Genomic DNA, 11432 nt, shown 5'->3' with positions numbered 1-11432 from the left:
AGTGGGGAAACAGATTTATTCTCCCGCTTTTCAACCCCCCTCTTGCTGGGCGCCATCTTGTCTTCTCCCAGCCAACTTTATACACTGTTAGAAGTCGAGGGGGAAGGAGCGTGAGTCACCAAAATGGCGTTGGGTGGGGACGCTGTCTGTTTTTGTTCTGTCTTAACGGTGCCGGCCAAGACAGAACAGTCTGAGCCAGGCAGCCCTCCATAGGCTCTGAGCTGCGGCCTCTCCTCTGGTTCACCTAGGCCTTAGAGGATGGTGCCAAGCAACTGCTGGGCCAGGGCAGTGAAGCAGAAGAGGAGGTGATGGACGGCAGACTCCCATAGACCTGGCAGCCTCGGTAAATCACTGGTAGGGAGCTTACAGCGAGAAGCAGGTGTTCTTTTCCACCTGTGGGCTGAGGCCTGCTCCTCCGTGTTCTGTGACCATGTACACGTGCTGATTAAGGACTTAAGGCCAGGTGGGCCGGCGGGAATGATGCCCTCTGCCACTCAGCCTTGTGGCACTGTTATAGGACAGGGAGAGGGGCAGCCCAAACCCCGCAAACCTGCCTATTCTACATGGGTTCTGCCATCCGCCGCATTAACACAAAACATATGACACTTTAATGGGAAGGATTTTTAATAAAAACTAGGAAACAATACAGGTGAGGCAAAGAGTCTAATTTCTGAATGAAGCACCCAAAGTTACCCATCCCCTTGTGGGTAAAACTCCATTCATATGGGGTCGGCCCAGAGCAAGGCCCCAAAGCCTGCCACAAGTCTAAAGCATCTTCCGTGGGGACCCACAGAAAAGGGTCACAAACAACCGGACAAGCCCGGAAGGAAAAGAACAAAATCAACATCAAGATAAAAGCTGCCATTGCCACCTCCCCACAGGTCTCACCCACATCTGTGTCACCCAGTCCACGACCAAAAGACAAGCGCAGTTTCTTCACGTGTCTCTAGGCTCCATGCGCCTCCTCCAGGTCTCCTTGCTCCATCCTGCTTCCTTCCTTCCTCAGTCTCTTCTCCAGCTTCTCCTCTTCCTGCTCAGCTCCACCCTCCCTTGGGTGGGGCAGGGAAACTCCCCCTTTCCTGGGGACCACCCTATTGCAGCACCAACTCATGGCCATTCCAGTGGAGAAGGCCCAGGTGCATCCTGTGAGTGCCAGACTGTTGAGTAGCCTTTTGGCAACTCTTGATTCAGTCTGCAAGGTCATATGAGATGTCAGCAAGGTGGTGAGGTGTCTGGGACCCTGCCAGGTGCAGGCTGCCTCAGTGGGCAGATCTCCAGGTCTGGTTGGTGCTTTCTGTAGCCTTACGGGAGGCCTGTGACTGGAACATCCCTCCCTAGGCAGGCTCTGGGTGGTTGGGTTTCAGCTTCCTTGAAGGGGCCACTGACAATTCTGTGCAGACCATTTCTGTCTGGGAGGGGAGGCCCTTTCTAGAATCTGGGCAAAGGCTGCAGGTATGCTGCTCCTGGTCTCCAAGCAGAGGGTAATTGTTGGTAGAGGTCAGAGGACCCCACTGCTCCCTCCCATGGCTGCTGAGACCCCTTGAAGGTGTGAAGCATCTCAAGGTGCAGTGAGGCCAGCTAACCAGGACTAAGCTGTGCTAAGGAGCCACTAGCACACCTGTAGAAATAAAATGACACCCAGGTGATCTCCCCACCCACACTCATTGCTTCTGCTGCCTGCTTCACCTGTAATTGTCTGTGAGGGTTAGGAAGGGAGTTCCAGGCTTCGGGAGATGAACCCATGTAGGCATGCAGTCACAGTTGACATTTTCTTTCCTCATCACCAGCTTTTTGGCTTCCTGAGAAGCAGCCATGGAAGGCACAGAAAGGCATGGGAAAAGATACTTTTATTCCAGACAGGAAGGACGTGGGAAACAGAGGACAAAGGTCGAGCAGGTTTTACTACTCCCAATGGGGGAGGAAAGATGGGGATCTGTGGCATTTAATAAAACTCCCCCCTCATCCCTCTCAATTACATTATCACAACTTTTGTTTTTCAAGACACAGAGAAGATAAACTTTGTCTCTGAATCAGATGAGTGGTGCCCAGGGTATTGAGGCATATGCTCAGAGGGCCTGGTAGGAGGGTGGGCGTCTCTGGATGATGCAGAAGGTAACCAGCACCAGGGTGAGGAGGCCAAGGAGGATCAGGCCAATGATGAGAGGCAGCAGGATGGAATGGTTGCTGGTACAAAAGACACCTGGCAGAAAGACAGGGCAAGTAGGCATCCAAAGGTAGTGGCTGGGATAAAGGTGAGAGGAGGAATGGGGGCACTTGGGGAAGTAGGATATGGGTGAGGAGCTTACGGAGATGACTCAGCAGCAAATGAAAGGAGAGAAGGGGCAGAGAGTCATCCAAGAGGGGAGGACAGTCACCTTATAGTTACAACAAGCCTGAGAGGAAGGAAATTGTGGGGTATAGGAATGGAGATTATAGGCTTAGGGCAGGAGCTTTCAGGAGTAATGAATCTTACTTGGTCCAAAGTCTCTTGGGGGCACCTGAGCAGCTTGTAGTCTCAGGGAGAGCAGATCGAGGTGGAAAGTTGGTGAAAGAGCGATGCTCGCGTTTTCACAACGGAAGCTGTGGCCCAAGGGAGCTTGAAGATCTTGAAGGGATGAATTCTTAACTGAGAATGTTGACTCTAAAAGAGTGAGGAAGAGTCAGATCCATATCCACCTCCTTATTCCCCAGCTTTGGTTCCCCGCACCTTTCAGAGGCCAGACATTCATGCAAGTATGAGAAATGGAAGTTTACTTACCTGCTGCCTGTGAGAAGGACACGTTGTACTCCGCAGCCATGTAGTTCAGGTAGACAGTGTTTTTCTCTGGGTCCTAGGGCGGGGACCAGGAAGGCTCAGGGCAGCAGGGGAGAGTGGCAGCCAAATGGAGGAAGGAGTGGGGCAGGGATGGATAAGACTTTTTATTTGTTTGTTTTTAAAGATTTTATTTATTCATTTATACAAGCACTGGGTACAGTCAGAAGCACGGGAGGGTGAGAGAATTCACCAGAGCCAGAGCGGGGAGCAGAGCAGGCAGAAGGACCGAAGTACACTGCTGAGGGGAGCAGCGGGCAGCAGGAGAGGTCTGCGCACCATGTGGGACCCTCACCTGGTGACGGGGGATCGAACTGGTGCTGCAGAGGCTGCGGGCAGCTTTGCAGCCCAGTGTTCAACTGCTGCGCCACCAGGGGAGGCCCATGGGTAGGACATTGTACTTGGAGGGTGACGGATGGGGTGAGGTTACCTGCTTGAATCCAAAGCTGAGCTGGCCATAGGGGAATGAGAGAAGCAATTGGGGGTGGGTGCTGTTACAACCCCCCTGGGGCTCAGTTTTGTTGGGATTCAATACAGACATACCCCAGGCCTGCGGAAGTTAAATGAAGTCATAAGACTACACAGCCATACCATTGAAAGTTCCCTATTCCTTTCACCCCCACCCTGTATTTGTCTCCTCTTTTCTGAACCATAGAAGTAGACTCGCCCATTTCCCCTCTTGTCCTTCACTGTCTTATCTTTACCTTTTCTTCAGTCTTGGTTGTGTACAGAATTCGAATCTGAATCTGCGCATGGAGCCGGACACATGGCTGGGTACCATTAAACCATGTGTATTTTCCTATGGCCGAAGAGCCTGGGCTAGGACTTGGAGAGGGTGGAAGAGGTGGTCCTGTGTACGGGGAGAATCCTGGACTGGTAGTAGTACTGTTGTCCGTTGTTGGATGAACTGTGATGTTTCCATGACTGGTGGTATTAGTATGGTGAGTGGGTGTTGTGGGTTTCTGGCTGGTGGTAGTAGTATGGTGAGTGGGTGTTGTGGGTTTCTGGCTGGTGGTAGTAGTATGGTGAGTGGGCGTTGTGGGTTTCTGGCTGGTGGTGCGTGTAGTGGTGGTTCTGTGACTCTTGGTAGTGCGGTGGCTGATTGTCCGAGTGCTTGCTGTTGCTGTGGGTGTCACCGTGAAGGATGGCAGCAGAGTGGCTGATTTCTTATGAGGACAGTCATTCCCTGTCCCCTGGCCTTTCAGCAGAGAAAAGAAACTGATTACCAAACCCGGGAGAGGCAGGCTCTGTCCCAAGTGCTCCCTCCCATCAGCCCCACACCCCCCTTTCTCCTTACCTGCTAGTAGCCCGAGTAAAACCCCGGTGAAAAGCACAGCTAACCTCATGGCAGAAGGGCTTCACCCAGCTCAGCTGGGTTGTCAGTTATCAACTGCTCAATCCTATTCTTTTTGGAAGAGGAAATGAAAGTCTTGACTTCTTATAATTGAAATAATCCCACCCACCCCCAACCTGACTCAGACACCTCAGCTCCAGCCACCAATCTCTTAGTCATTCCATTGTCATTGTTAGATGATTGGCCCAGGCTTCACCGAGTGGGAGTTCTCTGGGTCCGAGTTGTCACGTGAGGATAGAATGAAAGTTTTGAAGCACTTGATCCTTGGGAAACCCATTTGCTTAGGGCAACTTGCAGTTACAATGAAAACAGTTGAGAAAAGGCAGCCCCCCCAGGTGGCGGTTGCAGTGTTGTCAGAGAAAAATTAATTCAAATAGAATTCAACAAATTTCCATCACCTCCCCCCCCAACAATCAGTTCAGTTCCTCCTGACTGAAACATGTGAGGCTAACTTATGATGGGGATTGCCCAATCCTTTGTTATAAGGGTCACGCTTTCCCGTTACACAACCATTTTCTGGTCAGGATATCAAGGAACCCCACAAAAGGGCAAGTGTTAGCTGGCAGGGGGGAGCAGAGATATACCCAGTATCAGGTGGGAGAGAAGTAGAGGTAAGAAATGAGAAGCCCAAACAGGCAGTTTCCAAGTTATTTTATTCAGAATTTTGTGTTTGTTTCCTGAATCAATAAATACTATACAAAACAATGTAAAAATGGCTACCATTTTCTCCCCTGCTCCCCCCCATCTGGGGATAGTCCCCTGGGCCACCTAACTCAGGGGTTCTCCCTCCAGATTTGGTCCAGCAAATGAGGTTGAGTGATAGAGCCCCTTGATTTCCAGAGGAAATTGGCTGGGGTGGGGAGAGCCTTGGGTTTGGAGGTTGACTAGGTTAGGGAAATGGATTAGTGTTTTTGGGAGAAGAGTCGGCGCCTGGGGCAAGAGTTTACCCCAAAGAAAAGGGTGTCTAAAATGTTCACGGTTCCTTCTTTTGCCTCAAAAAGTGACATTTATTCAAAGAAAAAAAGAAAAAAAAAATGACAAGATGTCCATCCCTTGGCTCCCTTCCCTCCCCCCTCCTGCTTCTCCTCAGCCCCCAAGGACTAAACCCTGGCTAGGGCTAGGTAGCAGGACAGCCCCTCAGATGAGGTCGGCAACATTAAGAGGCATCTCCTCAATGGAGGTGTTATAGAAGGTCTCGATGTCTCGAAGAGTCCTCTTGTCTTCTTCTGTCACCATATTGATAGCCACACCCTTACGGCCAAAACGCCCACCACGACCAATTCTGGAAAATGACAGGATAAGTGAGGGTTAAGTAAAATGGGATAGTATCAGAAGCTTCAGCTCTGGAAGATGTGGGCAAAAGGGGGTTGGGTGAACATTCCTGATATATAGTTACCTGTGGATGTAATTTTCCCTGTTGGTGGGAAGGTCATAGTTGATGACTAAAGAAACCTGTTGCACATCGATGCCTCTGGCCTATGTCAAGAAAGAGGACAAGCTTCAGTGTTTGAATGCAGTGGGAATACAACCTGTCCAGGAGGAACTTTAAAAATATACATGTAGGCAGCCAAAGGAAGGCAAAGGAAATAAACATCCCCTCTCCCCCAAAGACCTCAGGCATGCCAGATTTTATTCCAAGTTGCTACTTTCCTTCTGAGGGCACTAAATAAGCCCCCTGGAGAGGGAATCACCTTGGATTCTCCCTGCTTCCTTCCCAGCTTCTCCAAATTCCCCTCTACTCACCAACAGGTCAGTGGTAATCAATACTCTGCTAGAGCCAGAGCGGAACTCCCTCATGATTACATCTCGTTCCTTTTGGTCCATATCGCCATGCTAGATGGAAACAGAAGAGCATAAAATGGACAGGTGCCACGGGTTCTGAAAGACAGAAACAGTGCCTGTTAACAAGGCGGGGGTACTCACCATGGCAGAGACAGTGAAGTCTCGGGCATGCATCTTCTCAGTGAGCCAGTCAACCTTCCTCCGAGTGTTGATGAAGATGACTGCCTGGGTGATGGTCAAGGTTTCATACAAGTCACACAGTGTGTCCAACTTCCACTCCTAGGGTGGGGGTAGGGGAGGAAAAAAAAAAATTCAGTCAGGGGCTATACCCAACAATTTACTTCCAGGCCCGCCTCCTGCACTGGGCCCCACCTCTCGTTCCACGTTGATGTAGAATTGGCGGATACCCTCCAGGGTCAGCTCTTCTTTCTTGACAAGAATCCGAATTGGGTCCCTCATGAACTTTTTGGTCACCTCAAGCACATCAGAAGGCATTGTAGCTGACAGCAAAACCACCTAAAGAAAAAAAAAAAAAAATCAGCCTCAAGGTAGGAGGTACTGCCTGATTATCCTGCCACCTTCCCTAGCCACAAATGAAACAAGCCAATACATAAAAAGGCTTGCGGTAAGACTCCAGTTTTTTTTTTTTTAGGGTTCTACTTTAATTGAATTAAATTATGAGAAGCCCAAACAGGCAGTTTCGAAGTTATTTTATTCAGAATTTTGTGTTTGTTTCCTGAATCAATAAATACCACACAAAACAATACAATGCTCTTACATTACCCCAACCACACATCACACACTCGGAAGGTACAAAACCTGTAAAGCCACACAGGTAACACTGTGAGATGTCCTCACCTGGGTGTTGCTATTAAGCTTTTGGAATATGTCATAGATCTGGTCCTTGAAACCGCGGCTTAACATTTCATCAGCTTCATCCAGTACAAACATCTTGATATACTTGGGAGCTACAGGGAGGGAGGTGACAGAGACATCAACAGGTAGTAATTAGGGAGATGTGACATGTACGCAACAAGGGGGTGTAGGCAACAAGGGGGGAGGGAACAGTGCTCTGCTCTCAGAACACAAAGACTGATCCTTTGCCTGGGGCCCCCTGCCAGGCTGGACAATAGCCCGAGGTGGTAGAACACTACCTGGGGCTGTGACAAGGGAGCCAGGCTCAGATGACACGCATGGGGTTCATCACAGAGCAACTCTTTCAGAGAGGAAACTAGCATCACCGAATGTTAATCCATGGTCAAGTGTAATGACCGGGAAAACATGCAGAAGAGAAATGTGACTAAAATTAAGCAAATTTGAAGTACTCACACAGGTATCTCCGGTTAAGCATGTCAAATACACGGCCAGGGGTACCCACGATGATATGGGGAGCTTCCATCTGCAGCTTTTGCACCTCAGCACGGACATTGGTGCCCCCGATACAAGCATGGCAGGAGGCACCCATGTAATCTCCTAATGCCATGACCACCTTCTGTATCTGAATCCAGAGAAAGATGAATGCACTCAGGCCTTGAACTCAGGCTGGTTCCAGCTTATACAGATTCACAATTATAGCCCATTAAAATAATTCCAACATGGTTTGTTACCATTAGGCCACCCCACCCCCAACCCCTTCTCAAAGTAATTGTTACCCATTTATTTGATCACACAGCAACCAAGTTTTACATACATATATCGGCTGCTTTTTATATCCCTGCCACAGTACCTATCCTAGGCAGTACATTCACTGTTAAAGCATGTTCCAGACATTACGGTCCTAAAATGAAGATCTATCAGAATTTGCTACACTATCTTCACCCAGAAATCAGCACATAAATTATCACTGTATCTTCAACCTCAAGGGGGACATTTACTTATAAAACCTGTGTTTCTGATCCTCTCCCCTTCCAAGACCAAGGAAGGAAAACACTTTAGTTTATAAAAACATTAGGATTTCATGTGCCCTAGGCATGAAACAGCTCTGGCCACCAATCCAGGCATCAAGCTAGGATGAACAAAGGACTGTGCATCTGCTTTGCCCCTGAATGATATAAGAATAACACCACCAATCAGGTGTCTCTTTGCCCATTGCCAGGGGGTATGTTGGTGTAACAGCCACCAAACAAACTTGCCTTGTGAGCCATGTTCCACCCAGCAGCCTTTCCAGTTGACCCAGGAAAGGCTGTGTTTGGGTGGGAAAGGGCTTATAATTAGTCTTCACAGATCTGATTTTCTGTACTGAAGATCCTTCTTCCTTCCCCACACTTCACCCCTTTGGATTTTGAATTACTGCAACTGTTTGCATGTCATTACCTGAAAACAACAAAGCTACATACCTGCTGAGCCAGCTCTCTAGTGGGTGCTAGCACCAAGGCCTGGGTGGCCTTTAGATCCAATTCAATCTGCTGCAGAATTGATATGGCGAAAGTGGCCGTTTTCCCAGTTCCAGATTGAGCTTGAGCGATCACATCATAACCTAAGCAAATTAGGAATTAGGAGAAAATTTAACATAGTAAAATACATGTAAGTTTAAAATCAAAGCATTTAAGGCCCTGGGCTATGTAACTGATAACCAATAAAGCTACAGGCAAAACACTAAATGCTTCAGACTTTACCTCATAGTACATGATGAAAATAGATCTAGGAGTTCAGATTATTAACTGTAAAAATCAAGCATGTGCTAACTAAAGCAACACCTTAAATGAGCATGCCATGTGTCCAGAGAATGAACCAAGCATAGACAGACCAAAAGCCAAGCTGGAATAAATAAGGAGTTGCTTTGTCCCTGGCTGATATTCGAAGAGCACCACCAACTAGATGCCGCTCTACCCAGGACAGGAACAGTTCAGAATCTGCTCTGGAAATGAAGTATCTCACCCTTGATACAAGGAAGAATGGCTCGCTGCTGGATGGCAGAGGGTTTCTCAAAACCATAAGCGTAGATGCCACGAAGAAGAGACTCCGAGAGATTCATGTCATCAAAGCTGTCAACAATCTCATTCCAGTTACTCTGCAGGATGCAAAGAGATAAAACAAGTGGGCCTTGGCTCTAGCATTGTAGCAAACCGGACCTTATGTCTACACTAAAGCTTTAAGTTCACAATTTCCCCCTCCAGGGAAGTCAAATGATTCTAAGCAGCCAGTAGAATTGTCAATTGTGAGGCTGGAGATTTTGAGAGAGAAAAGGATTGTCTGAATGACCTGTTTCAGACATACCCTCAGGCGTACAATTTAACAAACCTCTACAAAGGACTTAAGATATCCTGGAAATTGCTGGAATGCAGGCTATCTACATTAAAAATGAACACTAAATTCTACTTCTAGCTGAATTTTAAGTCACTAACACTCCAGAAACCTAGGGATACTGTGAGACTGCCTTTCCCAGGGATAAAACAATGTAAGTAGGGGTCCAGTCTCACCTCGATGACACCTTCGGGCTCCATCCCATCAGGGCCATTGTCTCTGGATCTGTTGATTTAAGATGAGCACACCGATTAAAGCACTTTGGAAATCCTGTAGTCCAGCTTTTCCTACCAACCACCCACCTCGTATGATACCACGAGCCTTCATTCCTGACCCAGCTCCCACAAGTTTTCCCGGAACACAGTAGTTACTTTACAACTGGGTTAGGCACAGGGCAGTCCGCGCCCGCCTTGACAGCTAACCCTCACGGAAGACCCAAAGGCTGGAAGGAGCGGGGCTGCGACCGGAATGTAGTACTCGCCACGCGCGCGGCCCACGTGTCCCGTGCCTGGCCGCTCCAAGCTCAAGCGCGTGCACCTCCCACAGCAGCCCCAGCGCGCCGGAAGTCCCGCCCTTCTCCCAGATCCGAGGGTAGGACAACCCCTTCCCCCCACGTCATTCCGCCCGCGCCCTCCCCCACTCCCTCCAGCCGATCTCCCCCCCTCGCGGTGCCCGGATGTGGGAGGCCGCGGGCGGTGGCGGCCTCGCGCACAATGAGCCCCAGCCGAGCTAGCATAGGGGGTAGATTGCACAACACTCAGAAGCCAAGCCGGCTGGGGGAGGGGAACACCTCAGGCCGCCATGTGCTCTCTCCCTCGACCACCCGGCGGCGTCTCCCCCACCTTCATAGAACAATCCACATCCCGCCCGCCCCCGTCGCGAAATGGCGTCGCCCTCCCATACCTCAGGCCGCTCACCCCCGAAGGAAAGTGGACCTGCCCATCCGCAGTTTGCCAATTGCCCGGCTTGTGCGGCAAAATGGACCCGCCCGCCCGGCGCCGGGTGGGCTGCTGGTGCCTCACGCGGCCGCTCCTCGGGGGTAGGCTCGGTCCTGGCCGTCAAGAAAACCAGCACATTGAACGGCCGGTTTCTTCTCCCCCGACCCATATTTCACCGCGATGAAGTGGCTGGATCTGAGGGCTAAGCACCCCCCACTTTGGCGAATGGTACCGTCAGAATCCTTCGGAATCCCGAGCGCGCACGAGCCCTCCCTCGGGCAGTGAGGCAACCGGACCCGCCGGCTCTGGGCCACGCACTGTTTCGGCCACCTCTACCTTTCCCACGCGAGGTCGCGACGTAATCTCGCCGCTCAGCGCCGGGGCTTCGCGCACGGAACCGCGTTGGATCGAGGCCTCCTAACGAACCCCGCACGCTAGGATCCCGAAAGCCGGGCTGTCCTTACTCTCTGCCTAGGCCCTGATGGGAGCGTCGGCCATGGATCTCCCCTCTCCCTCCCCCTACGACAGTTCCTCTCGCCTCGGTTACCCCGCAGGCCTGGTGGGCCTAGAAAGGTGAGCCGCAGCTTCCCCCGACGGGGCTCTCGAAAGGGAGCGACAGGGTAAGTAACCACAACCTCTTGCAAATGCCTTTCTTACCGGGAATCCTGACTCGCAGACATGATCCTTAGAAACTAGGGCGGAGTGCCCGCCTATCGACAACTTATAGAGCGCCCGACTCCGCCCCAGCCATCGCATTGGCCTGGCCGCCTCGGCCCCGCCCGCCGGCGCGCAGCAACTCGGCGTGACGTTACTTCGTAAGCGCTCTGGCACGCTGCCACCATTGGATAACTTGAGCGCCTATCAAGGTGAAGACCCGCCCCACAGCCTCATTGGCTAAAGGGCCCGCCTTTCTCGCCGGTGCGGAAGTGACATACGGGAGTCAGGCCTCGAGGCTTGGCAGCCATCTTGGGGCCCTGTACCCCTACACGTGCGGAGGTGATAGTGTCTTAGTCATGTGGCCTCATAGGTCCTATCACGCAAAGGGGGCGAGGTTTCAGTCTCCAGGGACTTCCGGGCTCCCGGGACTGCCAGTTCCCTTTACCTCTGCTTCAGGTCTCTACTGCAACCACATTTTATTTTGATCTCTACTGCAGCAAAGAGAGGTCGGATACTACCCCGGTGTGTTGCAAGTGTACCAGAGATGTTGGAATCAGGAGCCATACCCTAGGGGACAGGAGGGTTCCTTCTGGCTGGAGAAGCATTGAAATAAGAGACCTTCTGGAGGCATTTGCAGTTGCTGTCA

The 11432-nt window shown here is 50.7% G+C and overlaps 2 protein-coding genes and 4 non-coding genes across 7 annotated transcripts; all 6 read right to left on the bottom strand.

Annotated features, from left to right (window-relative positions):
* Positions 1 to 326: 326 nt before the first annotated feature.
* On the bottom strand, positions 327 to 5091 carry CD68 (CD68 molecule). 2 transcript variants are annotated; one of them, XM_037495034.2, is made up of 6 exons: positions 4110 to 5091; positions 3517 to 4010; positions 3243 to 3362; positions 2759 to 2831; positions 2474 to 2641; positions 327 to 2200 (listed from the first exon to the last, which is right to left on the bottom strand). In XM_037495034.2, the coding sequence occupies exons 1-6, from the start codon at positions 4156 to 4158 to the stop codon at positions 2067 to 2069; spliced, it is 1038 nt and encodes a 345-aa protein (XP_037350931.1). In that variant the 5' UTR covers positions 4159 to 5091; the 3' UTR covers positions 327 to 2066. The 2 variants fall into 2 exon arrangements, with proteins under 2 accessions (XP_037350931.1, XP_037350933.1); XM_037495036.2 differs by lacking the exon at positions 3243 to 3362.
* Positions 5092 to 5138: 47 nt separating this feature from the next.
* EIF4A1 (eukaryotic translation initiation factor 4A1) lies at positions 5139 to 10860 on the bottom strand. Its single transcript, XM_037495033.2, has 11 exons — positions 10787 to 10860; positions 9368 to 9416; positions 8826 to 8958; positions 8285 to 8424; positions 7278 to 7446; positions 6807 to 6916; positions 6321 to 6464; positions 6090 to 6227; positions 5910 to 5999; positions 5563 to 5642; positions 5139 to 5448 (listed from the first exon to the last, which is right to left on the bottom strand). Exons 1-11 carry the CDS (start codon positions 10807 to 10809, stop codon positions 5304 to 5306), a joined length of 1221 nt encoding a protein of 406 aa, XP_037350930.1. The 5' UTR covers positions 10810 to 10860; the 3' UTR covers positions 5139 to 5303.
* Positions 5722 to 5864, bottom strand: LOC119233151 (small nucleolar RNA SNORA67). Its single transcript, XR_005122302.1, has one exon. It is a non-coding gene; the product is annotated as a small nucleolar RNA SNORA67 (small nucleolar RNA).
* On the bottom strand, positions 7023 to 7160 carry LOC119233201 (small nucleolar RNA SNORD10). The gene has a single exon (XR_005122348.1). It is a non-coding gene; the product is annotated as a small nucleolar RNA SNORD10 (small nucleolar RNA).
* LOC119233172 (small nucleolar RNA SNORA48) lies at positions 7904 to 8048 on the bottom strand. Its single transcript, XR_005122323.1, has one exon. It is a non-coding gene; the product is annotated as a small nucleolar RNA SNORA48 (small nucleolar RNA).
* On the bottom strand, positions 8659 to 8791 carry LOC119233171 (small nucleolar RNA SNORA48). The gene has a single exon (XR_005122322.1). It is a non-coding gene; the product is annotated as a small nucleolar RNA SNORA48 (small nucleolar RNA).
* Positions 10861 to 11432: the final 572 nt, after the last annotated feature.

The sequence above is a fragment of the Talpa occidentalis genome, unplaced genomic scaffold (genome assembly GCF_014898055.3).
Source record: "Talpa occidentalis isolate TD23 unplaced genomic scaffold, MPIMG_talOcc4v2.1 talOcc4.7, whole genome shotgun sequence".
Classification (NCBI taxonomy): Eukaryota; Metazoa; Chordata; class Mammalia; order Eulipotyphla; family Talpidae; genus Talpa; species Talpa occidentalis.
This window is presented reverse-complemented; position numbering and strand designations above follow the sequence as displayed.

Excerpts from the sequence above, each read along its gene's own strand:
- CD68 (XM_037495034.2), bottom strand. The coding sequence starts at position 4,158 with ATGAGGTTAGCTGTGCTTTTCACCGGGGTTTTACTCGGGCTACTAGCA. Across the intron at positions 2,832-3,242 it reads TCAGCTTTGGATTCAAGCAG|GACCCAGAGAAAAACACTGT; the intron begins GTAACCTCACCC and ends TCCCCGCCCTAG. Across the intron at positions 2,642-2,758 it reads GTCCTTCTCACAGGCAGCAG|AGTCAACATTCTCAGTTAAG; the intron begins GTAAGTAAACTT and ends TCACTCTTTTAG.
- EIF4A1 (XM_037495033.2), bottom strand. The coding sequence starts at position 10,809 with ATGTCTGCGAGTCAGGATTCCCG. Across the intron at positions 9,417-10,786 it reads TCTGCGAGTCAGGATTCCCG|ATCCAGAGACAATGGCCCTG; the intron begins GTAAGAAAGGCA and ends TTAAATCAACAG. Across the intron at positions 6,228-6,320 it reads ACATCAACGTGGAACGAGAG|GAGTGGAAGTTGGACACACT; the intron begins GTGGGGCCCAGT and ends CCCCCACCCTAG.